Genomic DNA, 27,679 nt, shown 5'->3' with positions numbered 1-27,679 from the left:
AAAAAAGAAGTCTATTCTTAAATTGAGTATCTGAAATAATTATTATGTGGGATACTTTCAAAACTAATAATGACATTATATTTATTCGATACTTTGGATATTATCATTGAGTTAATTAATTTTTTTAATTAGATATTTTTTATATTTAAACAATTCTAATTTTTTTTTTCTTCTTCTTCTTCTTCTTTCTGGGGGCCTTAGGCAATTGGCTAACTTGCCTAATGGAAGAGCCGGCCCTGGTTGTGGGGTGGCTTGCGGCTTAACCATGAGGTGGAGGGCTCCGTGGGGTTGGCCAGAAGTCAGAAGCCAGTGCCATTTGGTGGGGGGTGGGGGACACTACCCATGCCACGGTGTGTGGCTACACAAGTTCGTGGAGAAGTCACCTCCCTCAACTTTTCTTAATATATTGTCAATTTGCTCGTACATAAATTTTTAATTGTAAGCTTTAAAATTTAGTTGTTTAATCTGATTGAGAAACTTATCCAAATTGTAGCACATGCAATTACAGAATGGATTGAAACATATAATGTATTTATTGCAATGCATACAACAGCCATTTAATACATTGTTGTGGCTTTTAAGTTCCAGGTTTTGGTTTTGAGAACACAACCAGAGATAAAACTGCCGATAATGTGATCTGAGATATATGCTATTTGCCAAAACTAATCCAAAAATCTCAGAAGAAGCTGATGTCTCCACAACAAATCTACCTATTACCCCATTTACAATAAATTTGAAGAACAATACTCCTGAATGGAAATGCTTGAATATGCTAGTAACATAGATAACACGGGTTACAACAGGTTTTTGTACAACAGCAGCAACGGCTTACCTTTGGACATTTAGGACGTGAACATCTCCAAATGCAGCAAGAGCAATCTGGGCATGAAGGAGATGGAAAATTGCAACAATTTCTGATGCACGAATCTGTTTTACAGCAATTTGATCGGGGAAAAGCACAACACCGCCACTTCGGTAAATGACAGCTGAAACAGGAAACGCATTTACATGTATTGCAGTCACAGGAAGTGCATTTACATGTATTGCAGTCACAGGAAGCGCATTTACATGTGTTGCAGTCACAGGAAGCAGAAGGGACACAGGAACCACAGTTACATGTATTGCAGTTGCAGGAACCACATTGGAGACAAGAACCACAGTTACATCTATTGCATTTACAGCAGCAGCAGCTGGCACAGGAACAAGAGTTACATGGATTGCAGTCACGACAGCAGCGCGGCATTTCTAGATGAATTGAGCACCCGTTATAGCAGCAGCAGCAGCAGCAGCAGATCCAAGAGAGGTTAAAACAAGGCATTCGACTGCAAAAAAACACTCTTGTTACCGATGGAAGTTTTTACACAACAACTGAGTTGACAGATTCTTCTTCTAATAGGAAGATTAAGAAAAACGTTGCTGATTTGTTCTACATGTGCTTCTAAGAGACATTTAAAACAAGTGCTTCTGCTTGAGTTACTGTTTGCTGAATGAAAACAAGAGCTGGGGATAAGTTTGCAAACAGTGTAAATAACCAGAATAAAGTGTCAAGGTGATGATAAGAATAGGTTCATCATGCTCACCTTTGTTCAGCACAAGGGACATTGTTATTCATCACAAATAACTGAATTTTCATGGCAGGATTAATTTATTGTTCATGATACTATTAAGAGCATTGCATGCAACAAAAGGTTATTAATTCTTGGATTGTCTATACAAAAAAACGAAAATTTTTTTTTTCCATCTGGTAAATTTCCATATTTCCTACTATAGTAAAATAATACTGCACAAAGCAGAATTCGATACAAGAGTCTGGCATTGGTGCCTCCCAAGCTCTAACTACTTTCAAGATCAAAGGGAACCTAAGGAAAATCCCATGGTTGTCTGTCAACCTTCGATTTTAGAATCTAGAAAGTAAGGAATCACCACAGCAGAATGAGTGGTTAGATTCTATGGATCCAAAATGCAGAAGAAAATTTCCCTTATAACAGGTACAGATAATAATACAGCATATTTTTTCCTAACTACTCAAACTGGCCAGAGAGTAAATGCACAAAAAAAAATTAATGGGTTATAATTTCAAGATCATATGAAATTCAAGCAATTGAGCCCAGTAGCAATATTCCCACCACTGTGAAGAACATAATTGAAGATCAAAACCACATCTACAAATGCAAGAAACTAGAATGTCCATCATCATGTGGTAGTAATGGTGAATCCTATTGTTTCTTGTGCTCATCATTCTCCAATATGTGATAACTTTAAAGAGTGTGTATGGTGAAACTTAGTGCACAGATGTTAGGGCATAATACAAAATGATCATAGTACCACAGCCATTTCCAGAAGCGACAGCGCCGACGATTCTTCCGATTTCTGCTTAGAAGAAAAAACATAAGGATCATTAACCCCTGAAAGTTTATAGAAGACTTGATCACAGAATTCTTACGTAGCTATAAAAGGATCCGAGTTTGCCACCACATAATCAGCAACCCTACAATATGATCATGTTCCCCAAATATTTAGAACATAGAAAAAAATAAAATAAAATAAAACAATTGCAAGAAAGAACTCCATATAAACAATTTTATAAACTAGACGATGAAAAAGAAATTGCAAAATTGAACATACTCTTTGCAGCATCTAGAAGCAGGTTGAAGGCTTTGAACGGATTTTAATTCCTCCTGCTCACAGAAAAGTTGTGACATAACATCTTCACCCACTCATATGTATTAGAAGTGTATGAAAAGCTACTCATTGGATTCATTATGCATAAAATTGTCTTTGTGAAACTTTATTATAGGACTAGCAAATTAAAGGCAATTCCTATTATCAACGACTACCTTCCATCAGTCACGGTGTTCTGTCAGGATCAATCTAAACCTTAAACACATCTCGTTGAGCTGGAACTGAGTTATGCTAATAGATCAAGCTTTTCAGATACGAAACCTTAGGTAAAGCCAGAGAAAATCGTGTACAATCACCTGCATATCTCTATTTGCCATTTCTCTTATAACATAGTTAAATCACTTGCAGAACGGATATATAGACCTCGGGCTCAAGGATGCTTAGGCAATGACCAACAACAGACACTAAACAATGACCAACTTCAGCTTTCACCACTTCAATTTGCGAAAAGGTATGTATGTGTATGCCATGACAAGATCATATTTGTACGAATAAATAAGGGCAAAAGCGAACAAATATTTTATTTTCCATCTTTGAGAAAGCACTCCCAATATGTCCTTTAGGTTCAACACATTCACCCTTGGTTGTCTGTATTTTCCAACCTTGACCTTCAAGGTCCACAACTATAGATGAATGTTTTCAATCTCTTCGAATTGATCCCATAAAACTCACGTCCCTGATCAGATTCACTAATCAAAACTCTTTCCCCTGTACTCGTCTCATCATGCATTTCCGTTCCTTGTTTTTACTTACCAAAAACACTACCTGTGAGTGTTAAAAATCACGGATTTTATCCCCCCCGCCCACCTTCCTTTTTTTTTTTTTCTTATTCTTCCCTAGCAGATTGAGACTTTTAAACTGCCTCTTCAAATCCCACCATACCATAACATTTGCAAGTTCTCCCTTAGCGCCTTTAAATTAAGCCCATTTAAAACGAATTAGCAACACAATTAACAAATAAACCACTAATTTTAGGGGGAAAATCATTCTGTTTACTGCTAAATAATCAAAACCAAAGAAAACACAATAGAACTATACCTCAAGAAAACCAATCTCTCTTTCAAGCATCTGAACCTTCGCCATTTCACGGCGCTTCCCGTATAAATCAGGATACTGCGGAGGCGACTTTGGACGTGGTGGCGGCAGCGGCGGCGCAGAGGAAGAATAGCCCGACGGAGCAGCCATTTGCTCTCAAACTTTTCCGATTTTCTCGATCCTCTAAATCACTCAAATTTAAACGAAAGAGTGAAGAAATAGGCCCGGCAGCAAGAACTGCCAGTGGTACTGAAGTAGTAATAAGCAGTAAATGCTCGAGTGCTTGTAGTAGAAACAAGAAGAAGTAGCAGTAATAGGAAGTAACAAACAAGACATGACATCAAATTATGCTAGGTGTGAACCCTATGCCAAAAGTGAGTGGTGGAGACAGTAAATAGGCTGCCTGACAATGATAATTACTACCCAGAAACACAAAAAACCGAAAGAAATAAAATAAGAAAAGGGTTCTGCAAGAACAGCAGGGTACATAAATGCTTTGGGTTGCAGGGAGAAAATGAGGCTGAAAGGGTAAGAGAGAGCGATAATAAGGCTAAAAAGGGAGCCATTATTGTCACACAGGCTATGAGTGAGAAGAAGGGCGTGGTCTGAGAGACTCTGAGGCTCTCTCGAGGCACATCTTTTGTGCATGGCAGCAGTAGTAATAATAATAGTAAAGACGGCTGTGAAAAAAAGCCTGCAACTGCAGTGTCTGTACGAACCCCATTTAGGAAAGTTGAGGGATTTTGATGGAAATCTTAGGGAGATCTTGCATTTCAGAGGGTGCGTTTTTCTCTTCATTTTTCTCTCTGTATTTTTTTATTTTTTCTCTGACAAGTGACAAGGGTTGCAGAGAGGAAGAAGCAGAAAGCACGATGGGAAACAGAAAAAGGATGGTGGTTGAATCAGCCCTGAATTTGAGATCAAAGAAAAAAAAGAGTGACTGCCACTGTAATTTCATGTCAAATATTATTTACGTTTGTTGAGATAAAGAGATAATTTTAGATAAAAATTAAGAATTAAATAAAATATTATTATTACTTTAAAATTTTAAAAAAATTAAATTATTTATTATATTTTATGTAAAAATTTGATAAAATTATAATAATAAGATGAAACGAAAAAAAAAAAATCTAAATCTAAACGGGATTAAATTAATAGCTGCCTCCAGCAGCATATTTAGAAAAATAGAAATTAATTTCATGGTAAATCTGGATGGTATAGTAACAGTATTCTGTTTTTGTTTTTAAAATATGTTATTTGATCCCTCAAACTTATTAGTTAAAATTACCAGTCGAATATTTATTTATTTTATTTAATAATTAAAGAAGTAATTATTATTAAATTTATATATATCTTTATATTTTTAATAATTAAGGAAGTTAAATTTTAAAATAAATTACGGTACGTCCAGCAATAAAAGCTGGAGCACTATCCCTTTCTAAATAACATAATTTTCCGCCAGCTTTGAGTTCTGGCAAATTATTATATAATAAAAAAAAAATTGTGTTTCAATTTCTTTTAGGTTGCAAATTCAGTACTTTGAAAAATTCGACATACTTTTTTTTAAAACCGTCGAAAATCGATCTATTAATTTGCAATTGACATTTTTTTAATATCATAATCTTTTTATACTGAATTGTACATTAACAATATTTAAATAAAAATAAAACTGAGTGCCAATATAAAATTATGAAAAATATTTTAGTCACAAAGAATTTTTATAAAAATTAATTTGATGTAATACGTTAGATTATAAAATTATTTTTATTATATAATAGATCTAACGTATCATATAAAAAATCATATTAATTTATAAATTTATTTTTATAATATAGTTTTATAGTCATAGCACTTATAATTAATTATATATAAATCATGTTATAGAATCTTGACAACTTCAAAGGGTTTTGCAGCTGAATTCTGAGCCCCAAAAGTCCCCCATTTTTGTTTTAAATACTTTTAATAAATGGAGAAAGTAAGCAATGAGATTATAGCTAAAGACAAGTGTGGTGATTGCTGGAAAATTGGTTAAAATCCGGCCCAATATCGATGTTGCAGTCCACGTGGGTTACGAATAAGTTTTTTAAGCGTTGGTTGAAATAAAAATAAAAAATTAAATAAAATATTATTTTTAATATTATTATTTTAAAATTTAAAAAATTTATTTTTTTTTATAAAAAATTAATAAATTAATTATAAAGACGAGATAAGGTAAAATACTTTTATAATCAAACGGTGTTAAGTGAAAAGTTATATTAGTAACTCCCATCAATTGTAACTTTCCAAAAGTTATTTAACTATTTCGATTAATTGACTTTCTATGAGTTAATTTTCTCCCCACTAACAAACCTTTCATTTACTTTTAGAAAAGTAAAAAGTAATTTAATTACTTCAATTTGCTTGTTTGTGTAATAAGGCTCATATATTTTTAGATATATTTCTTTTAAATATTAGTCAAATATAATAATTTTTAATTCTTAATTTTCAATTTTTTTATCTAATAATTATTCAAACACAAAATTCAATACAACTTTTTCAAATTTTTAAATAAAATAAGAAAAAAAATATAACTTTTTTAATTTCAAAACAAAATTTATATTTAATTTTTTTTTAATTTTATAATATTTTTATTCAATTTTTTCTCTTATTTTACTATTATTTTCAGATGTTCTAACTGTTGAATTGAACCCTTAATAAACTACCCATCATGACTTTTACACAGAGAAGTTTTACGTACATTACTTTTTTTTTAAATGATTGCTTTAAAAAATTATACAGAGAGGAAATGAGAGACTTTTATTTTTACGTACCTCAGGTATTTTATATTTTATGAAAAATAATAAAAAAATAATGATAAAATATTAAATGATAATAAAAAATATATAATAAATAATAATAAAATAATAAATAGTAGTGAAGTATTCTCAGAGTACCTTAAATACTCTCAGTAATCAAACTCTTCATTTTGAAGTAAAGAATTGCTTAAAAGATTCTAATAACCTCTTAAATGTCGTAGATGTGCAATCTCAATAATTAGACGTGAGAAGTAAGACAAACAAAGATACAACGTATGAGAATGCAGTTAGATATATAATTCGGTTAAACTCATTTAACCGGCGGTAATATAAGCTCTATAAATTACCAAGCTGATTGGTCATTTTTTAAGAGGATTATAAAGTTTCGGTTGGGCTTCCAAATTTACATTGTCATTGTCCATATATAAACTCCATACGAGAGAGCTAAATTCCAAGATATGGGTAGGTCAACGTACAACATCTATGGATCAAGCATTTTTTAAACATAAAAAAGGCAAATGAACTAGTACTGCTTTGGACCTTTGTTCCTCGAGAAAGTGAAGACCAGAGCAATTAAAACAACTTGACAACTTCATAATCATGATGATTCCTAACATAACAATATAAACTCATTAAGCAAATTTTAGAGCCGGTTTAAATTGAGAGATGATTTCACTACTATTACTATTCATTATTATTCACAAATTTCAACTTACAAATCTCATTACTATTCACAAATTATCTCAATTCATCTTTAAATCAACTAAATCCAACTCTCCATGGCACTTGTAAGGAAAATGATATTATACTGTAACGCTCCAATAGAAGGTCCAAACCACATAGTTTATATTCTAAAAGGACTAGGTAATGATACAATTGGAGCCCCATTGAAATCTTATAAAGAGTAAGAACTTCTCATTCCTAAACAACGTAGGATCTCATACACCACCTACCATTATTCATATTATATGAGGGTATCACATATACTGCTTGAGTTTGTCCCCTCAATTTGACCAACGTTCATTTTATTTATTTTTACTCAATAGTTAAGAAATTGATTATTAGTGTATTGATATTTTTAAAAAAATATATATATTTAAAGATATTTAAAAAATATTAGAAAGAAAAAGCAAAATAAAAAAGAACACAATTTGCACTAGGCGGCCAGGACACACTAGTGCTCAAACTTGGGTGGCATAGTAGCACTATCTGACTTGTAAATTGTCTTCAACCCTAAGAGCTTGCTTCCATGCCAACTCTCCATCCAAAACTCTCTATGCAATTCACAACTGTGTTATGTTTCAATCTGCATCATTCTATATATTTGGATTCCAGAGAATTCAGTCCTCAAATTTTAAACGTTTTTGTGAACTTTTAAATTTACATTTTTTTAATCTCTTCGATTGGTGTTGCTTATAAATAATATAACATTTATAATCTATAGATTCTTATACCAAGTACTGGCCGTGTAGCCTGCAGATCTACGGGATCCGACGCTGCAGCCATATCAAAACATATGAATAAACTCCTACGTTAAGATAACATGAGATAGAAAAAATTAAAATCCCTCAAAGCGAATTTTCATTAGGAGGAGTATCAGAGAAAATCATAATAGTCAACAACTCTATATAATTACCATTACAAATTGTTTTTATATATATATACTTGCATTAATGGAAGAATTTAAGTTAAAATAAAACTTTTAAAATAAATCCTAATCAGCTAGATCTAAAGACCAATTTGTAATAACACTCTCGATAACGTCTATTTATCTCTTTAAAATCAAACTTCTAACAACATTAATGATCTAGATCAACTTTTGTTTGACTGATGAAGGTCTAGCGACCGTCTTCCGAGCTTGGTCACAGCTGTGGCTTGTTTTCAAGCGAACTCTCCAGCTGAGTTTAGTCTTGTGCAATTTTCTTCCCTTTTTAAAGCCAAATTAAGCCATTCTTTTCCTCTAAATTAACTCTTTTGTGCCTTTGATATACAGTCATGCACCCTCCATCACTAAAGTAACTGAGCTCTCCCATGGCCTCAGTCACTCACCTCAAATCGAATCTCCTTATTTTTAACATATTTAACATCTCTTCTATTGCAATTAAAGCTAGAAAGACCTTATTCTTTAAATGGTTTCGCCCTCCTATTGTTATTATCTAGCTAGCTTAATATATATATAGACATGATTAACGTCTTAAGAAGAACCGAGGATGAATCGTGTGGATATATAAACGGTTTCATTTCATCCTATCATTATAATTTTTTAAAATTTCTACATTAAATATAATAAATAATTTAATTTTTTATAAATTTTAAAATCATCTCATCTCAAAATCATCTCAAAACTATATATATAATAAATAATATTAAAAAAATAATATTTTATTTAATGTTTAATTTTAATATTAAATATCTCTTCCCAGTTCAAACGGGCCATTGCATGCCGTGTACATGCAGAAACAGATGCAGTGCATTAAGAACATGGAGAAAGAAGAGTTGCAGAGGTCTGCCCACCACCAAATGCTCACGCGCACTCTGATTTCCGTCAGCACACATCCCTAGGTTTTTCTTTCTTTTCTTTGGGTCCCACCTACTGAGATCGACACGTCATTGTCGTGTCAGTCTGTGCTCTTTTCCAACGTACCATGGCGGAAGAGTGGTGAGGGTAGACTGGAGCGCAGGTTATCATTTCAAGGAGATAGATCGATCATCGATCGTTAATGTTAGGTGGTGTGCCCCATCGCCCAGCAATAATCCATTCTTGCTTCTTCTGCCAAATCCATTCTATTTTCTCTTCCGTCTTTTTCAAATCATTTCAACTCAATATTCAAACAGCATTTAAATCACATCATTGTATAAATTTGATTTTATAAATTTTTTTTATATAAATTTAATGCTATATATAATTATAAAATACATAAATATCATATAATTATTTAAAAAAAAATAGAATTTATTATTAAAAAATTATTTTTTTCAAATAAATTTTATATTCACTATCATTGCGCGTAAATACATCTTGGAAGAAACAAAAATGATGCACAGCACAAAATAATACATTCATTGACGACCTGCTTACCTAATATTGGTCATGTGAACGCACCATTTAGTAAAATGCTGAAGGAAAATAATTTGTATAAGTGCATGTGTGAGCCCTTTAAAAAAGCAAGATCTATTTGAAAAAAAAAAATCATTTTCTTTTATAATAAGTTTTAATTTTTTTCTAAATCATGACTTATACTAGAGTTGCACATTCTAAATGACTTATTTTATATAATTTAAATAATAAATAATATTCATTTAGCATAATATATAATGGAAGAAAATCACAGCCAAAGAATGTAATTGCAGGCTGCTTCAGGCTTCTTGTACGTACAGGTAAAATTGCTGTAAAATCATGTATACATGAGCTTGTACATTAAGGGTGAAAAATACTACTTTATTGCATGTAAAAATTGGTATTTATGGCTCTGTACGTACGTAGGTTTTGGGTTCAGTGCCTCTTGACAAAGTCATGATAAGAACATGCATGCTTCCTTGCTTGCTTCACTTGCCTAGTCCCCTTCGTGGTGGCCTTCCCTCACAGCACTATAGACAAAGTCATGTGTGAATGCATGTATTGTAAAGGATATGTAGGAGTATTTGGGGGAAATCGATCTTTTTGGGGTTTAGAAAAATGCTCCTCAATTATGCTTGAGTTGAAACATGTATGCTTGATCAGTTGAAAGTTGCAAGAAGAAGATATTTTTTTAAGATATATCATTACTTCCAATGGAATTAGATGCTGAGTGTCACCAAAGTAGAAGCCGAATATATAATATTGCTGTATAAATCTCTGTATATATTTCGAAATATTGGCCTAGAATCGTGATGGTTTGGTGTATCAAATCGTATAATATGATCAAAGTGAAAGAACACGTCTCTTGAGAATACTTGAAAATACCTGAGAATACCTTGACTTACGTGTTAAACTCTTTCAAATATATTATATATTTATTTTAATAGTTTTATATTTATATTAAAAATTTTGGGTATTTAAAATTAAAGATACTACTCATTTAAAAAAGAAAAAAACCAACAGTTACATTCTTTGATGGAATGTGTAACGTCCTAATGAAAGACCCGAACTACATAGTCTATACTTTAAAATGACTAATTAATGATACAATTGGAGCCCTATTGGAATCTTATAAAGTTCAAGAACTTTTCATTTCCAAACAATGTGGGATCTCATATACTACTTATTTTTATCCTTATCATATGGGATATCACAGAAGGAATCAATACTTCGTAAATAGTGGATAAGGGTCTTGACCTATCTATATAAAAGTAATTCTACATACAATCATGAAGTGCATAAATACTGTGTAATCGCTTTGAAAAAAAGTAGAGTTTACTTTTAAAAAATTAATTTTTTTCATATGGATCTCATGTTTTGTTCACTTTTTTCAAAACAATTACGTAGCGATTGTACAATTTACAATTATAAATATCTTTTCTCTTACATATAAAGGCATGTGATTCTCCATCAATTACATTTATTAACATAAATAAAGATCATAGGCTGAAAACCACTATCCAATACTTTTTATATAAAAATCTGTGAGTGTTTACAATTCATAAATAATCGGTTCCTACGAATACTTTATCAATGAATGCCAGATGTTAGTTTTCTGATGATTCTTTATTATTAGATTTTTTCCCAAATCTTACACGGTGGCCACGCAAAAAAAGAAAAAGAAACAAAATACAAGCACAAGAAAAGAACCAATGTTGTTTTGTTGGGCTTAATTGGGATATTCGGAGCTAGCTTTATTACCAAACAACTAATTTAAATACGATTAGTGGAAAATTAAACTAGAATTTTCCACTTTTCTTTGAATTAGATTTTATATATTTTTTTAAAAAATATTTGAGATACTGTTTTTATATTATTTTTGTAACATTTATAACTTATTGGTCAAAACATACTTGAATTTAGGTATTTTTACCCAGTAAATAATTTGTAAAATGTCTTTTTCTTTATATTAGTGAGATTAATATATTTTATTATTTAAAGACAAGTATCAAGTAATTCATAATATTAGTGTAGTTTTTTTTTTAACACATGAATTTAAAATTTAAGTTAGCCATTTTTACATGATATTGCATGGGCTTAATTGCTTAATTAATTAACTTGGACATATGATTATTTTTTGGACCAAAGGAACATTATATAAAAAAATGCTAGCTAGCTTTTGTACAATAAATATTAATAAAACATTAATTATATTTCTGACTTCGTCTCGATCGATCGATCATGTGCCTGCAGTAACCCCAATTCGCAGAAGTTTCCAACTGAACCTATGATATATATATATCAGGAGCATGCATGGAATTAATTAAGTGCATTTTTTTTCAAAAGAGTAACCTCAAATTCAAATTAATTAGGCATTTGATTCTTCTGATTTTTTTATATATATAACTTTGCTAGTGCATGAATAACGTCCATTAATTAAATTGTCAATTCAAACTTCAAACCCGAGAATCCCCACGGGTCCCCCAAGCTTAAGTGATCATCCCCTGATCCAGTAGTACTAATCGTCACGTGACAAGACATATACATTGATCCATGATAAATTCCCAAATAAATTATATCATGTGTGTGCGTGTATCATGTATTAATTTCATGAGGGTGAACCAAACGTTACTCCAAAGTCCAAACCCAATCTACAGATATATGTACCAATTATATGATATATATCCAAAAGAAAGCAAATCGTGTTCAAACTTCAAACGTCGCTCTTCGTCAAAGCAAGACCTTTATTATATTATCTATCAAATATTCTCTTTAATTTCCTGCAGCCACTTTAGCTGCAATTTTCTAAAAGCTAAAAGACCCTTTTTTGAATTTTCAATCCTCCATGACCCGCCCCTTTCCTATCAAAATAATTAAACTTTTGTAGCATATAATCATTTTCATTATAAATAATTATTTTTTTTGTAGTATTATTTGAATCACTTTAGATTGTTTTCCAAAGGTGCAGTACATGAGATCAGAGTTTATTCTGCAGGGGTGAGTCCGAAGGACTCTGCCATGGAGAGATTTTCCGACATAAAAAAAAATGACTGTAATTTTGATTATATCAATATTTATTGTTTTTACATAAATCATGATAAATATTAGAAAGAGTGAAGTAGTACATCATGATAATATTCTTCTCAAATATTTTGTGAATAGTAATTAAAAAGTAATGATAGAATATTGAATAGTAGTGAATAGTAATAAAAAGTAAGTAAGAAATAATAATAAAATAATAAATAGTAATAAGATATTATGAGAATACCGACATTCTCAATATCCAAAACTAGGCTTATATTTCCTCTCTTTATATTAACAATAAAACGTATAATATATTATAATATCAATAAAAAGAATAATTATTGATTTATTAGGATATTAGATATTTTATTTAAAGACAATATCATTTTTAAAGAATCATGACTGATTAGCCACCAACACTAATATATTTCTCTTAATTTCTTTTTCCTCTTTTAATCATAGAGAATTCTCAGCTAAATAAAAAAATAAAAAAAATTAATAGTGAAGTACGTACTGATCCTTGAGATGCACGCACCGAGACTTCCAGGATCCATCTAGTTGGCTGAGGAGGAGGGGCGCGTGAACAAGCAGATCTCCTCTTCAACAAGCAACATAGACATGATATGCCACATATTCTCCACTCTAGCTTATAGCCAGGCTTCTACGTATATCACCGTATTGTCAAAATTAGCTGCCAACCTTTGAATATGTAGAAGAAATAAATTCAGCAAACCTTTGGTACTGTTTTGATCTGCTCCCCATATTATTGTATATATATAAGTGTGTTGTGAGAAACCAAAATGAAACAAGTACTACCGGGAGATATAGTGGCTGCAAAGGCAAACATGATTCCAATCATAAGCAAGATGTACTGCTCCTCTTCCAAGGTTCTCCTTATTGTTAGGAAGAGGCCTCATGTAATAAGTGGTGGAGGTTTTGTGGTGACAGATTATAGTCAGAAGGTGATTTTCAGGGTTGATGGCTGTGGAATTCTTGGCAGAAAAGAGGAGCTGATTCTCAGAGATGGTGGCGGAGATGCTTTGCTACTCATCCGCCGAAAGGTATCTGTATACATGATATGTATATATGTTCTTATATCGTTCTTATATTTCAAACTCCAAAATTAATGTTAGTTCAGGGAAGCATGCATGAAAAAGAATAGATAAATGGGGAATTAACCTATTATTTTGTGTGTTAAGGCTGTTTTTTTCCTTTTTCTGACAAAGAAGCAGGCGGCAATGGTTGAGGTTTTGAGCCTTTATAAGAATTGGAGGGGTTACACTTCTGACTACGAAGGATCTCAAAAGTTGGTTTTCAGCTTAAAAGAACCCAACTCATTTTTGGTAAAGAACAATGTAATGAGGATCTCCACAGAACCCAGGGTAAGCAAGAAAGACTGGGACTTTGAGATCAAAGGCTATTTCCCTGATAGAGATTGTAGCATCGTCGACACCAAAGGCAACATAGTAGCGCAGGTAATTGATCAAGTCGCATTGAAATATGTTCTTTTTTAGCAGACGAGACAATTCATGAAGTCAGAGATTTTATATACCAATATATCTGTCTTTTTTTATTTATTTATTTATTTATTTATTTATTTGTATGTTAATGTACAGATGGCCGGAGGCAAGAAGGAGGTGCCGGGGTTGATGACAAGCAATGATCTGTACCATGTGGTGGTGCAACCAGGCATTGATCAAGCTTTTGTGTTTGGTGTGATTGCTATTCTCGACTATATATACGGTGAATCTACGAGGTGCTGATTTGATTTAGAAATTTTACAGAGAAGATGGATGTATATAGTTCCTTTCGTCCAGTTAGAAATAAAGAAGAGTGGTTTACGTGTAATATGAGTTGTATATAGTCTCAAAGTATGTTGTACAGCTGGAATATTGTTTGTATTTCATTAAATAATTGTAATAGTATAAATTCTTGGTAAATAGTAACTATCGAGAGATTTGGAAGACAATATTTCCTTTTATTTTCTTCTCCTTTTATTTTCCTGTCCCATCAGAACATGAAAGAAAGTACAGCCAGAAGTTCCGATTTTCATGTTATTATATTATATGTTAATCATGCATTTCTTCTTGTATTTGGGTTTGTTTTCGGATCTCTGTTCCTCAAAAAGTTATTGAAAAATTATTACAGTAGTTAGATTGTAAATTTAAATCGAAAAATCGATTCAGTTTAAAATTGGATTGATTGGTCTGGTTTTGAACCGGTCTAATCCGGAACTAGTTCCTATTTTATATTAATATATAAAATATTAATTTTAAATATGAATATTTATAATTTGTTTGATTATATGTTATTAATATAATTATATATAAGATAATGTTGTTATAATTTATCAAATAAAATTTTAATCTTAAAGATAAAAATTTAATTGATCATATACTTTAAACATAATATATATATTAAATTATTAATAACATTTTATCATAAGAAGTAACACTTTATTATATATTTTTTACATTTAAAAAAAAACTAGAAAACTGGACCGAACCGAAAACCGGTAAAACCGAAGGTACCGGTTTAGGAGGGTAATTAGGGCGTAATCGGTTTTTTAAAATATAAAACCAGTACATATCGGTTCGGTCCTAGATTTTGTTCAAAACCGGACCGGACCGGTTACACCCCTAATCGTAGGTGGTTTTTACTATCTTTGGCAAATATAATTACAAAGCATATTCGCATGCATGTAGTGAAGACGAGTTTTGTTATGTACAAGAAAGTTTGCGTATCAATCTGCATACTAATGTTGTTGCTTTCATATTCTAAATTCAAATTAGTATAGTTTTCAAAATTTCTGATCAATCATATTGAATGGGTGCGCGTATTAATACGCAGAATCGCTTACAATTAGATTTTTCCAGTGAAAACATATACACAAGGACAGACATCGTGATTAATTTAGGAAGCATTACAATTTCTTTAAAGGATGTTGTATTGATAAATGCATTTGGCCAGACCATATATACATTAAGAGTAGTGATGTTATACACCACACTCTCATCATATTTTGATCATATTAAATGATATGTAACACATTTATCATTATTAGATGATAAAGAAACATGTAATAAATGCTCATTTAATGGTGATAAATGTACCACATCATAATTAGTGGGATGAAAATAGAATGATAGTATGGTGTATAGAATTTTCTATACATTAATATATAGGAAGATTCTATACACCACACAATCATCTCATTTCCATCCCACTATACATGATGTGATACAATTATTACCATTAATTGATCATTTATTAGATGATTCTTTATCATATAATGGTGATAAATATGCCACATCTTACATAGTGAGATGAAAATAGGATGATGATGTGGTGCATAGCATTACTTATAAGAAAAAATCTATACAACCTTCTACTATACACACAACCTCCGATGACCATGAGGTTTTTTAAAATTTTATTATTTTATTATTTTATCAAATATTTATTTTATGAATAATAAATAGAAGAATTGAATTAGTTTAAAAAGAATAAACTCCAAAAAAATATTAAAAAAATTTAAAATTTTAAAAAATGTGATGTGTGGAAGTTGAGGAGGTTCATGTGTAGCATTGCTCTACTTATAAATATGCCACATCTCACATTTACCATCATTGCTTATATATATTCAATGGAAAATGCTTTACCCAATAGAGATGTGTTGCTAATATTCTCCGTCCACTGAAAATAGTAGCCACAAAGGAGCTAGGTCTATATATATATAGAGCATGGTCTACAGGGTTTAATTGCTCGAGAGTAAGGAAAATTGAAATCAAATAGCTAGATGGAATCACGTAATTAAAAAAAAAAATAGCAAGATGGAATAGGTAAAAGTTGAAGTAATGTCTTTACACAAAAAAAAAAAAAAAATGGCACGTAATCAATCATTTTCATTAATATTATTTGTGTGGGGCGTTTTTCCCTATTCGAGGCATAGGAGGCTGAGTCAAGCTCGGCCCAGAACGAAAGGACATAGATCTGGCCTACTAAGAGGATCCCCTGCACACGACCTGTGGGAGGGATGGTGCAGCAGAAGATGAGACTCGTTGGTCTGAGGTTCCTTGGATAATGTCTAGTCATCGAGTGCCCGCCCAGATAGCAAGTGCAACATGCAGATGATCATCGATCTACTGACAGAGAAAGTATGAACGGACCAAGGGAAAAACAGACCAAGGGAAGAAAGTCGGAGAACCACGCCACATTTAATGGCTCTGCCACCTGAGCGGCACGCCATATGTAAAGATTCTGACAGAATGAATAGTATGAGGACTCCAGATCTCATAGCGACAGGCTTGATTTGCTCACTGAACTTCTAGTATAAATAGTTGATCTCAGCTACGAGGATACTTTCTCTGGCTTCTAAGATTTTTACTTATTTATTACACTCCAAGAACATTTACTAACTTTGGCATCTTAAGCTCCACTGGCCCCTAGGCCGTTCTCTCAAAGTCGCATACATTCCTCTCTTTGCATAGCCCGTTGTGAAGACCTGAATTGTTGGAGCATGGCCCAAGAGTGTGCGAAACACAACATCAATAGTGGCGCCGTCTGTGAGATCCTAATAGATCTTGCATGTCATTCTCTTACCTATGACAACCCATTCCGAACAACTCAAAAGAAACGTGGGAGATGTCATGAAAGAAAGGCTAAAAGCCATGGAATAGTGGGTGACAAAACTAACTGGCGAGGTGGAAACACTTCTCAAGGAGAATGCGGAACTCAAGAATCTCCGAAATGACCAAGAAGGCGGGGAGAACAGTGACACTGAGCAAGTGGGGTCCCGAAATATGCAAGCGGGACCCAAGAAGGGAGAGGAGCAAAAACACATGTAGGACGAGCTTCGCAGCCTCAAGGGGAAGTATGAGGAGATAGCACGGAAGGTAGGTATGTCGTCAATGGTGGACCAACTGCTCACAAGCATAGGTCTACCATATACTAAAGAAGTAATGGCATTCCTTTTGCCACTAGAATTCAGAATCCCAATCATAGAGGCATATGATGGGAACAAGGACCCTCTCGAGCACCTAGAAACCTTCAGAGCTCACATGACGCTGCATGGCTTCCTTGGGAAAATTGCTTGTAGGGCATTCTTGTTGACTCGCACCCAAGTTGGTGGACAACTTCAGCGAGATAGCCAGATTGTTCCTAACCCAATTCATGTCTAGTCGGAAGAGGTGGTGCACGGCCGCATACCTCCCCACTATCAATCGAACGGAGGATGAGAGCCTGAAATCCTACATGTTCAAGTTTAATAAGGAATGCATGACCGTCGACGATCAAGATGAGAAGATCACCTTGGCGGCACTCCTAGGAGGTGTCTAGCCATGCTCCCAGTTTATGGTGGAACTGGCCAGGTGGACCCCAGCGATGTTGCGGGAATTCATGGACTAGACCAAAAACTTCATCAATACAGAAGACACTCTTCGAGCATTAACTAAATCACGAAGGAAGGAAATAGAGCGCGCGAAAAGAAAGAGGAAAGCCCCAGCATAGGCTATGCTCTGGGAAAAGGGGAAAGGGACTCACAAGAGAAGCAACGAGAGGAAGTACCGACGAAGGGATCTGGCACAAGATACAACTGGTCCACATTCATCATTCAAGAGGAGGACAGCCGGGGAGCAATGCGCCGATACTGCACAAACCATTGGTCCACCTCACCCAACACCAAAGACTGCCGCTTCCCAGGAGGAAGGAATGAATATTTGGAGCAACAAAGGAGCCACCGCTCCCTAGACAAGAGACGAGCACATGAGCCGAGGAGAAGATCGAGGGAAATGAGCTAGGATTGGGATGACCGGTGTCTGCAAGAGAACAACCCTTGAAGGCTGGCGATAGGGGGAGCATCGCAGAATCCCCCCGATCGCCACCAAGGCAGCAGGCCCCTTTGGGGAGATTCAAACCATAATAGGAGGGTTAACGAGTGGGGGCGTTACCTTGTTGGGATGGAAGGCGCATGTCAGGTAGGCTCGATACCATAAGGTGTACTCGATCGAGTATCACCTCGCCAAGCAACGAAGGGGTAACCCTACTCCTATGATCTTGTTCACAAAGGCTGATGAATAAGGGATCCTGTACCCCCCAAGACGACGTCCAAGTGGTCACCATGCTTATCGCCAACTTCACCACCACCAGAATCCTCATCGACAACTGAAGTTCCAAGGACATACTGTTTTGGGAAGCTTTCGTCAAAATGGGTATCGAAACCTCTCGGTTGCTAGCCGCCCCTGTACCCCTGAAAGGCTTCTCTGGGGGCATCGTCTAGTTGGTGGGGACCATCACCTTGTCTGTCTTGGTAGGAAGTAGCTCGTGCACAATTTTTGTCATGGTTGACTTCCTAGTGGTAAAAACTTTGTCGGCCTACAACACCATTATAGGAAGACCCACCCTCAATTGCTTAAGGGCCGTCATGTTGACTTACCATATCAAAATGAAATTTCCAACTCGCCAAGGGTGGGAGAAGTCCTGGGGGAGCAAGTGTCGGCAAGGGAGTGCTACATTTAGGAGTTGAAGTAGAAAAATGAAGAGCTCGCCTTGGACCACACCAAGGGGACAAAATGGGCCGGGCACCAATGGAAAAACATTGACAGGCTCCTATCTACGATCCACTTGGCCTAATTTCTAAGGGGAAGGAATGGCATGAGGTTGTGAAGAAAAAGGCAGACAACTACTTTTCTGGAGCGAGAACCCGGGCCCTTTAAATTTTGTAATGACTCTGCACTGAACTTGTAAATTTCTTTTTAATTAATAATACAAATTTTCAGGGCAATTCGGAATATCAGCTATATGCTCCCGCCTTACAAGTGTGGCACCAACAAATAAAAACAAAACGTGACTAACAAGACACATGGTGACAAGGAACAGCTTACTTTCCCATGGGCTACCATAGGGAAAGGTAGGCCTAAGTGTTGTCTTATCCCTCCCACGAGGGAGAGAGGGTCAGCCATTGGTGGCTCAAAAATAAAAACTTACCTTCTTTGCGGACGTCAACAGGCAAGTGTGGGTTCAGTAACAAACTGCCTGAAGGATTACCTCATTGCGGGATACTATAGGGAAAGGTCAGCCCAAATGGTGGCCTTATCCCTCCCAAAAAGGAGAGCGGAACTGGCAGACGAACCTCCTGAATACATTACCTCGACCTCCGTTGCAAATGAGAGTGGGATCAGCATCAGCCTGTCCCAACACCTACCTTCCCTATGATATCAACGAGCGGGAGTGGGTTCAGTAACAAACTGCCTGAAAACTTACCTCTCCACTGGACACTATAGGGAAAGGTCAGCCAAGGGTGGCTTTATCCCTCCAGCGGAGGAGAGTGGGACCAGCACACGACCCTCTCGAATAAATTACCCTAACTCCTATCACGGCAAAGAGCGGTCGGCAGACTGCTGCCCGAATTTACCTGCTTGCGGGAGCGTATAGGGAAAGGTAGGCCTTAACGTTGCCTTATCCTTCCTGTGATGGAGTGCGGGTTAGTCCTCAACTACCCGACATCAAAAATTTTACTTTACTCGTAAGTGTCAACAAGCGAGAGCGGGTATAGTAACAAACTACTCGAAAACTTACCTCCTTGCGGGACACTATAGGGAAACGTCGACCCAATAGTGGCCTTATCCCTCCCGCGGAAGAGAGCGGGACCGGCACATGGCCCTCTCGAATACTTACCCAGACCTCCATTACGAGTGAAGCGTGAGTCTAGCCCCAGCTTGGCTCAAAGTATTACATTTCCCTGGGATATCAACGAGCAGGAGTGGGTCTAATAACAAACTGACCGGACAACTTACCTCCCTACGGGGCCAAGAATGGGAAGGCCAGCCCAAGGATGACCTTATCTCTCCTATAGAGGAGACCAGGCTTTGCCCACAAGGCGAAACGAAAATCTTATGCTGACTCCTATCTCAATGAAGGAGCGTACTGCTCTACTGGCAACTAGAAGAAATTACCTACTTGGAGAATAAAAAAAAGAGAAAGCTAGCTTGAGATAGCCTAGCCCTTCCCAAAAGGAGTGCGGGTTTGAGTCTTACGTCTACCCGAAGAAAAAAAGGTCTAAGGAAAAGAAGCAACGTGCCGAGAAAAGAAGCCGCGCAAAGCGTTAGCAAGCAAGGAAAATACAAATAAGGTAGAGCCAGATACACATACTTACTTTATTATTTAATGCAGGGTTGCAAAAAAGAGAGTGGCTAGAAATGTGAGAAGAAATACAGCAAGGAAAACGTGGAAATAACGCAAAAAGGAAAATACGGAAATTGTAAAGTAAGTAAAGATGCTACACTGCTGGAAAAGCTGGAAACAATATGCGAGAAGTACATAGTCAGGTACACAAAATCATTTTATTAACTTTACCACAATACAAAAGGTAAATTATATCATGAAGTTAAATTACAAAGGAAAAGTTACATCATAAGGCTTCATGAAACCACTGAACTACAAAGAATAATTCACACCAGGAAGCTCGTACATTCTAATGAACCGCCTGCAGTGCCATCTACTCCACGCAAACACATATAAGAGAAAACTCCTTGGGGGGATCCAAGACTGCATACCCTATTGAGACCGACTCAGCGACCATGAGCGACGACTACATAACCGTAGAACCGATGGAGTCTACCTTACGGGTGCAACATAGATCGAGGACCGCCACCATTACGACATTTCGGTAATGCTAGAGAAAGTCGGCAGACCATAGAAGGCAAATCATGTCGTATGGTTGCACGGGCTCCAAGGGCGAGAAGTGTTCTAGTGGAAAGGCGCTCACGGGCGAAGGAAACCAAACAGTAAACCTTGGTCATCTATGCTATAAACGGCGGTGAAGACAGCGCCAAGAGCCGAAACATCCCGGGGCCAGCCTCGACAAAGGATTTCGATTGAATCGAAGAGATACTGATATCAAGAGAAGCGAAATTGAAGAGGGAGGTGGCCACCACGACAACTGAGCCATTCACCCCTACAACAAAAGCACTTCTCCACTGCGAACAACCAGACACTGAGTTCAGTTGCAGAGAAGCTTTTGAAGTGGATCCCCGTAAGCAAAAGAGTGAGAACAACGAAGCGCAAAAAGCAAAAAGACAGGAACGAGAACAAAGGATCCGAAACCCCACCAACAAAAGATAGTTGGCTTCACCTGTCGACACAAGGACCGCCACAACGGGCTGTGGCTTGAGCTCCACCAGGGGATATGCTGCCCACTAGGATGTGGAGAATACATCAGTGCAATAGGGAATCGAAAAACAATGCAAAAAACTTTGAAAGAAAAGAGAGACAAACATAAGTAGGGTGAAAATTCTAACTGGAGAAAAGGTCCTTATATAGGTGGGGTGGACGCTTGACCTCCTCAAACGTCCCAACTCCGCAAGTCACCACTGGGCACCAAGTGTCTCCTCCTAAGAGAACCAGAATCCCACGATTATCACAACCACCGCAACATGTATCTGTTGATGCCAATAAAGAATGGAGCAATAATGCAAAAATCGAAGGGATGCCAGTTAATGAGGAAACATAACTGGTGTTGTATAGCCACGTGCGTTAAAAGAAAAAAAAAAACTAGCGGGGTAATACTATAGAAGACTTACTCCTATCTAAGTGCTACCTGGCCTGAGAACGATGAATAACCAACAAGGCAGACCATCCGGAAGTCGGCCTAACAACTCATGCCAGCCGCAACGTTAAGTACTCCAGTTTGTTCCCTTAAAACTTAAATGAATTCTATTTCACTAATGCAACTATTTTTTATGGTGTGGAAATCAATTGGTGCTAATCAATAAAATCAACTCCACTGAGTGGGAACCCCGTCAACAACTCCCCCTTGGTAAATCTAAAAAGGGAGGCAAGCCTAGAAGGCTGCCTTGTCCTGCTTATGGAAGGAAGCAGACTCGCCCTTGGCCGCATGTAAAACGAAGCCTCCCAGGGGAATCAACCTCGACAAAGCGGAAGATGCCAGTGGGGTAGGCTGAGATAAAAACGAAGGCACCACCGGCACGACCACCAGAATAACAACCACAACAATAGCTGTGTTCTAGGAGCTACCATCTGTAGAGGAAAAATAAGCTCAACGTTACTGTCTAGCGGGGTAGGCGAGGGCACTGCAGACCCCTTTACCTATGTTCCCCAGGTCGACCACACAACGACAAGGAAGAAAGGAAAATGAAACAAAGGCAAAGGCATAACGAAGCAAAAATGGGTGCATTAACTTGTATGTCTCTATGTACAAGCTACCAAACAACAAAATGCGGATACATGTTCAAAAAAAAATGAGGGGGAGGCGGGGGCGCGGAGGATATAACAAGGCACATGAAAATCCTATGTTTCAGCACCAGGAGCCCCGGCCTTAACAGCAACAGAAGTGTGGTCGACAACTCAATGACCATAGGAAAGAGGTTGGCTGGGTCCTCAGATGCTGGCAAGGGTATGAAAGCAGTCGACATCTCATTTCTCCCAAGATCGTGGTTGGATTTAAAAGATGCCTCGCTAGTTGGGATATTGCCAGGCGTAAGTCGCTGGAGATACTTGGCAAAGGATCTTGAATGTAGCTATGGGTTCTGAAGAAGAAATGATAGCATCAATTTGTGGACCTCAGTAATCCCTTGCCCCCACGCCTTATCACGAAGAGTTGGAAACCACCTTAGCTGCTCGTGTAACAAAAGGTTGGCACCCTGGAGGCTCGTGCGTAGCTACTCTAACTGGTCAACCTCTCCTTGCAACTACTTTTTCTCCACCTGTTCTCTAGAGAGGTTGGCCTGGAGACTTTGATTGAGCCGCCCCAGCCGGGTGTTTTTCTCCTCCCACTTTTGCTTGTGCATTCGAAGACGACACTCAAACTTTTTCAGTCTCTTGTGCTCACTTGACAAGTCCTACCTCATCTCCTCAAGCTCAGATTTCAGCCGTTCATTCTCTTTCTTGTCGCCACGAGCACGATCCAAACTCTCCAGAGCGGTCGCCTCCTGATCGTCCACAATAAAGTTCGCGAGCTGAGGAGTGCCTTAATGACGCAAAGGCAATACCAAGAAGGGAGGAAGAACGAAGACAAAAGAAAGGTGGCAAAGGAGCAAACAAACCTCGCGAAAGAAAGACGATAAATACTCAACAACCCCCCAACAACATCATCTCGGCTCCCTTCTATGGCCAGTTGAGACAAGGAAGGAAGGGCTTCCACAAGATTGGAAAATTTGGGGAGCTCTTCGGGAACCTCAGAAGGAGTGATTGAGTCTCCACCTAAGCGCCTCGTGAGAGGGCCGATGGTAGCATCCAAAAGAGAGTCACCACCTGTGAGAGGCACCGCATGAGTAAGCTGGTCGACAACTGGGATCTTCAGACTGTCGTCAGCTTGGACTGAAGAATCTGCAATGGAACACGTCGGACTCCCGATAATCTCAACAATGGGAAATGATTGACCTCCTAAGAAACCTTTTACATTTGCAGATGGCCAGAGGAAGCTCCCCCTCCCTCATTGACCTGCTCACACGAGTGAATCCCGGCGGCCGAACAAGATGAGGAAGGGGGAGAGATCCAAGAAGAAGAATGATGCCCCCTTTGGGAGGGGAAGTCGTAAATATACTCTCGAGGAGGTTGCCCATGTCAACCTCAATCCCGAGCTCCTCGCCAATCATCAAGGGAGGGGGCACCGCAGGGTAGCTACTCGTCTGTTTGCCAGTTGCGACCAGTGCAGGAGCCGCCTCGGTAATCAGATGACTAGCTTCCAATGCAGCTACTTCCCGCTCCAAGGGATCTTGAAGCTTGAGAAGAGGACTGTCCTTAGTAGGGAACTTTTCTCTACGAGATTTCTTTCCTGTATCTGAAATAGGAAGGTCCGAGGAATGCTTTCGGAGCAAAGCGACCTATCACTAGAAAAAAGGTGCCCCAAGGTAGGCAGGGAACTTTCCAGACTTTCTTCAGAGAGGAGAACCTCGGAACGAACGCCGTCCGGGTGTTTCTGCACCCATTCCCTCACGATCGCAAGACGCGTTGATTCATAAGTGGTGGCTATCGGATGCACGGCCTTATCCTTAAAACCATTCCCCAATCTGTTAGTATGGGGAACTTTCAGTGGCCCACTGGAAACTCCCAACCGCGGCCTGAGATAAAGAAAAATTTAGGGGACCAGTCTTTTACCTTGCGATACCACTGCTCCAAGGTAATAAAGGCATGAGACGTCTTGAAACTGCACACGTTCCTTTTTAAGTGAAGCACCTTGTGCGCAAGAAGAAACTCACGGTCAGTAAGGTTAGCATCTTATGGGTAGGATTGTAATAGTGCCCGCTGCCAAATAATGCTGCAACAAATTAGTAACATCCTAGCATTCGGATGATGTTGTGAAGGAGCCAATCCCAGACAGTCCATAAGTTTGAGGATGTGGCGAGGAAATGGCAATCTCAAGCCATACGAAAACATGACAGGATATAGGGCTACTTTGCTGGAGTCGCCCTCTGAGTCAACAGCACCCTCATCAGGATCTAGGACTTCAAAGGCAACGAATTCTAGCACTCAATATGTGAGGGCTAAGGAGGCCAATGTGGACTTATCGATATACAAGTGCCACCCACTGCCCAAAAAAACTGGACCAACGTCGGCAGAAATGCTGGGTTGAACGGATTTTTTAGAGGTCATCACTAACAAAGTGCGAGGTAACAGAGAAACTAGTTGGAAAGAAGGAGAGTCGAAAGGACAAGAATGGCGGAACAATCACAAAGTAATGAGAGCAAGTCGAGGTCCACTCCTATGTTTTATAAAAGAAGGTAACGGACAGACTTCCATAAGTCGTCACAACCAGGATAAGTGCCGCTTCGATTTTTGGAAATGTAGTTCATGAAGCGACATCAAAATGAAGAGCCGCTTGACACCTCTTCATTAATAAGTTTGAAAAGATGTGATGAAAATATGAGCCCATCATGAGGAGACGCCGTCATAAGCAACCGACCCGTATAAGTTTCCTGAATAGCGAAAAACCTAAAAACAATGCCCGACCTCGGGAGAAGGGTGGGGCGATTCATGAGAAAATGCACACCATACTCGTCCAGTGAGAATTAGCGGGGTAACTGTGTGAGGGGTTTTCCCCTACTTAAGGCCTAGTCAAGCTCGCCCCAGGATGAAAGGACACAGATCCGGCCCACTAAGAGGACCCCTCATACACGACCTGTGGGAGGCATGATGCAACAGAAGATGGGACTCGTTGGTCTGAGGTTCCTCGAATAATATCTAGTCATCGAGTGCCCGCCCACAAAATAGGCGCAACGTGCGGAGGATCTTCAATCTGCTAATAGAGAAAGCATGACCGAATCAAGGGAAAAGCAGACCAATGGGAGAAGGATGGATAATTACGCTGCATTTAATGGCTCTGCTGCCAGGATGACATGCCACATTAATGGAACCGTCGCAGGATCAAGCCACATTTAAAGATTCTGACAAAATGAACAGTATGAGGACTCCAAATCTCATAGCGACAAGCTTGATCTGCTCACTGTACTTCTAATATAAATAGTTGATCTCAGGTACGAGGATATTCTCTCTGGCTTCTAAGATTTGGGTGCGTTTGGAACTTAAACCACTCTCAACTCATCTCAACTCATCATTACAACTTTTTCAAATCCCAACATAAAATATAATAAATAATTCAACTTTTTCAAATTCTAAAATAATAATAATATTAAAAAATAATATTTTAACAATATTTTATCATCTCAACTCAACTCAATTCAACTCACTTCAACATCCAAACACAACCTTATTACTTATTTATTACACTCCAAAAATATTTACTGACTTTGGCATTGAAAGCTCACCCGGCCCCTAGGTCATGCTCTCAAAGCCGCATATATTCCTCTCTTTGCATAACCCATTGTGAAGACCTGAATTGTTGGAGTCTGGCTCAAAGGTGTGCGAAATACAACATTAACATGATTATTTATTCATTCTTCGGTTTCTCAACTTTTCCCTTTTTCTTATTGGAGAAAACCTTTCCCCTCCTATGATATAACTCTTTAATTTTTCAACTTTTCCTCTAATCTTATTGAAAAAAAAAAATTCCACTCATTTTTAGATAATTAAAAATAAAAAACCATTCAGTTTCTATCTTAAGTGCTTGACTAAATATAAATACTAACAATCTAGTTTTATATTCTGACCTACGCATTGCATTGCGAGGATTTATGAGTAGTTTGAAAGCATTAATTTCTTAGCCATATTGACAGTCTAAGTATTAATTACCATTCATGTGCATCCTCGTTTCCATTAAGTAAGGAGCACGTGTTATAAGACTAGCCCCGAAAAACCTAGGTTATCTAGATTTAGCATTGAAGGTTCTTACATAACATGAATGAGAGTGGCTCTAGCTTTACTAATATTAATTTAGCAAAATTTTTAATAAAAATTCTGTCCTAAATGCTGATCTTTATATAGTCATTCCAGTTGTGACACGATCATACTATAGTGAATTTTAAGATTTTGTAAATGCAACATGATGATCAAAGTTGACATTCCACAATCCTTGGAATGGGGGAGCCCAGACAACATGCATGCACCCTACAAGAAAAATAGTTTTTTGCGTTACCTAAAATCATTGCAAAAACATGATCAGTGATGCAATTACTTTTTAGCATCGTTTTTGAATCAATGCAAGATGGTCGGTATTACTGCATCTCAAAAAGCTTTTCACGTCGAAATGAAATATCATCGCAAAAATGTGCACATTTACGGCAAAATTGGTTGCCGCTAATGGAGGACATGAGCGACGCAAAAGACATTCCAAACGAAAAGCCTTATTTGCAGCAATAAAATAGGCTGAAATGTCATCGCAAAAAAACCAACCATGGTCAATTATTGCTTGTAGAAATTTTCCCAACAAATTTTTATTGCCAGAAAAGGTCATTTTTGGTCTCAAATAAATTTATGCAATGATTATATCGCCATAAAAAATATGTTCGGTCATGAAGGTGATAGATATATATTAGATTTTAATTCATAAAGCAATTACATTATATTCTAAGTGTGTAACTTTAGACTTCTCAACGTACTTCATAGTGCAAAATCTGTAAGCATATATTATCGATTACAATATTCTAGCTGAAATCTTTGGATTGAGATTCCA

The 27,679-nt window shown here is 37.0% G+C and overlaps 2 protein-coding genes across 5 annotated transcripts; one reads left to right on the top strand and one right to left on the bottom strand.

The window, feature by feature from the left end:
• Positions 1–752: 752 nt before the first annotated feature.
• LOC109009028 (guanine nucleotide-binding protein subunit gamma 3-like) lies at positions 753–4,583 on the bottom strand. 2 transcript variants are annotated; one of them, XM_018989356.2, is made up of 6 exons: positions 3,721–4,583; positions 2,626–2,678; positions 2,444–2,488; positions 2,326–2,370; positions 1,069–1,322; positions 753–986 (listed from the first exon to the last, which is right to left on the bottom strand). In XM_018989356.2, the coding sequence occupies exons 1-6, from the start codon at positions 3,865–3,867 to the stop codon at positions 829–831; spliced, it is 702 nt and encodes a 233-aa protein (XP_018844901.1). In that variant the 5' UTR covers positions 3,868–4,583; the 3' UTR covers positions 753–828. The 2 variants fall into 2 exon arrangements, with proteins under 2 accessions (XP_018844901.1, XP_018844900.1); XM_018989355.2 differs by having other exon boundaries at positions 753–1,322; positions 3,721–4,579.
• An 8,690-nt stretch (positions 4,584–13,273) lies between these two features.
• On the top strand, positions 13,274–14,584 carry LOC109009025 (protein LURP-one-related 6). 3 transcript variants are annotated; one of them, XM_018989349.2, is made up of 3 exons: positions 13,274–13,655; positions 13,827–14,069; positions 14,211–14,584. In XM_018989349.2, the coding sequence occupies exons 1-3, from the start codon at positions 13,395–13,397 to the stop codon at positions 14,355–14,357; spliced, it is 651 nt and encodes a 216-aa protein (XP_018844894.1). In that variant the 5' UTR covers positions 13,274–13,394; the 3' UTR covers positions 14,358–14,584. The 3 variants fall into 3 exon arrangements, with proteins under 3 accessions (XP_018844894.1, XP_018844892.1, XP_018844893.1); XM_018989347.2 differs by having other exon boundaries at positions 13,275–13,655; positions 13,821–14,069; positions 14,211–14,583; XM_018989348.2 differs by having other exon boundaries at positions 13,276–13,655; positions 13,824–14,069; positions 14,211–14,583.
• The last annotated feature ends 13,095 nt before the right edge of the window (positions 14,585–27,679 follow it).

This window comes from Juglans regia, chromosome 1 (assembly GCF_001411555.2).
Source record: "Juglans regia cultivar Chandler chromosome 1, Walnut 2.0, whole genome shotgun sequence".
NCBI lineage: Eukaryota > Viridiplantae > Streptophyta > Magnoliopsida > Fagales > Juglandaceae > Juglans > Juglans regia.
The sequence above is the reverse complement of the archived record's forward strand: the minus strand, read 5'-3'. Positions and strand labels throughout refer to the sequence as shown.